This window comes from Amphimedon queenslandica, unplaced genomic scaffold, assembly GCF_000090795.2.
Source record: "Amphimedon queenslandica unplaced genomic scaffold, v1.1 AMPQUscaffold_7371_Cont20677, whole genome shotgun sequence".
Taxonomy (NCBI): Eukaryota; Metazoa; Porifera; class Demospongiae; order Haplosclerida; family Niphatidae; genus Amphimedon; species Amphimedon queenslandica.
This window is the reverse complement of record NW_003552344.1, coordinates 31-2,091: the sequence shown is the minus strand read 5'-3', so window position 1 is coordinate 2,091 and position 2,061 is coordinate 31. Positions and strand designations below refer to the sequence as shown.

The 2,061-nt window shown below is 37.6% G+C and overlaps 1 protein-coding gene across 1 annotated transcript; it reads left to right on the top strand.

Moving 5' to 3' along the window:
• The first annotated feature begins 1,115 nt into the window (after nucleotides 1-1,115).
• LOC105315874 (leucine-zipper-like transcriptional regulator 1) lies at nucleotides 1,116-1,814 on the top strand. The gene is made up of 2 exons (XM_011410637.2): nucleotides 1,116-1,163; nucleotides 1,318-1,814. The coding sequence occupies exons 1-2, from the start codon at nucleotides 1,148-1,150 to the stop codon at nucleotides 1,806-1,808; spliced, it is 507 nt and encodes a 168-aa protein (XP_011408939.2). The 5' UTR covers nucleotides 1,116-1,147; the 3' UTR covers nucleotides 1,809-1,814.
• Nucleotides 1,815-2,061: the final 247 nt, after the last annotated feature.

Here is a 2,061-nt window from a genome sequence, read left to right as displayed (position 1 = left end):
CAGGAGTTACAGAATCAGATTGAACGTGAGAAGGAGTGTAAGAAGTATTATATTAGCACTTATCAATCTGATATTACATGTAAATATGTTATGTTACCTACTGTAAATGGTATTTTTAATTTTGTGGTTATTATTACTGTGTATGAATATTGTTATCCATGATATAAGTTCTGATGCATGCACATTTCTGTGGTTATCTTCTTGTTCTTGTTATAGTCTTATTCCTGAATGGTTCTATTTTGTTCTCTCTCTCTCTCTTCATCTCTCTTGTATTTATATACTCTTTGTTATTTATCAACTTGTTGAGTTAACTAGAACTGCCTTGCTGAATTCCACCCGCAAACTCTAACATAAGTTAACTACAATGAAGCAGCTAAAAGCAAGAAAAACAAAAAAACATGCAGTACATGTACATGTATCATTAACTAAAAATGACTATAAATACACATGTACATGTACATGTATCAATTAATGGACAATGTTATGAAGACAAATTGAGGTAATACTGTCCATGCAGTATAGCTAATAGGAGGAGCACATGAAATAAAAGCTGAGATCCCTCCCTCTCTCTCTCTTACTCCTCATTATTTCAAGTTTTCTCATTCAATCTATTCTCTCATTAACATCATTCTGATATATATGTACATGTACATGCATCCATTTCCATTAGTGTATGAATCTGTTTCAATTCCATATTAGGACTTACATGTACATGTATCCTTTTCACAGACCATGAGACGGACATGATGGTATTACAATCATCATCAAGAACACATCATTTTATAACTGGAGAGAGAGAGAGAAGGAAACAGAGGTTGAACAAAGCACAAAATGAACCACACATGAAAATAAATGGTCTAACTTTGAGGGTATATAGTTAGTACAGTGTAGTCCAAAAGTCAAAAAGGGGAGGGGCTGTCTTGAGAGACAAAGTACCAGTACACAGTTCTTTACTTAGTTCTGTCACCTTATTAGGAGCCAGTTTCAAGATTCTAGTCCCATCCTTACCTACCAGTGAGATGATATGACATCAAATTCTGTTTTCACTAGGTAAAAGGAGAGAATGGATTTCATGTGGTGGGTGTGGCCTCAATTGACCACGCCCTACCTTGTGGTTTTGGGTGGGGCTGGTATTTTGCAAGACTGAATGGCATCATTTAAAAGTGAGGGCCACTATTCTCTTCTCTTTGTATCTCTTTCATTCATTCTTTGTCTCTCTTACTCTCTCACTTACTTTACTCCTCTGTATCTTGTCCTTATTCTAACTCATCACTATATTACTGTTGCTCTGTTACTGGTACCTCTTGTTCTCTATAGGCTATCAACCAGTGAAGAGAAGTAGTCACTCCACAGTAAAGGTAGGAGACTACCTATATATGTGGGGTGGGTCCGGGTCTGGAGTAGACTATGATGTGATGGAGGTGTATCACTTACCAACTGGTGCTTGGGACCAGAAACCTACTACTGGTACCCCACCACCAGGTACCTGGGCCTATTCAATCATAGCTATTGGGAAGGACATATATTATTTCGGTGGATCTGGTGTTGGTGGTTATCGAAACAGCTTGCACTGTTTCAATGTGGATTCATTGAAGTGGAGGGAACTCTCTCCTAGTTCTGATCGTGGCCCAATGAAGAAGGCCCGTTGTAGAATGATATCTGCTAATTTTGACAGTGAAGACTATCTTATAATAATAGGAGGAAGTGGATCATCTTCTATCAATACTCCAAAGCAACCTAATGCTCAGTATTCAGCTGATGGTAGATGTAATGAGATACATTATTACAGGATTTCATCAGGTCAGTAATTCTCATCATTGATACACAATAGTTGATCAGTATTTCAAACTGAATAATTTATATTAATGTACATAAAACAGATTGTTAATAATTAAGTGTGTTCAGGGTTTTATCTAGAAATTTTTGTTTGGGGAGGAAGCTCAGAGCAGTTGACCAGGAGGGGAAGGTTGTGTACATACATGTGTATGTACATGCCTGCAGTTACAGAAGTACACAGGGGGGAAGCTTGAAGTTTTGGGGGGGAAGATGAAGAGTTTGGGG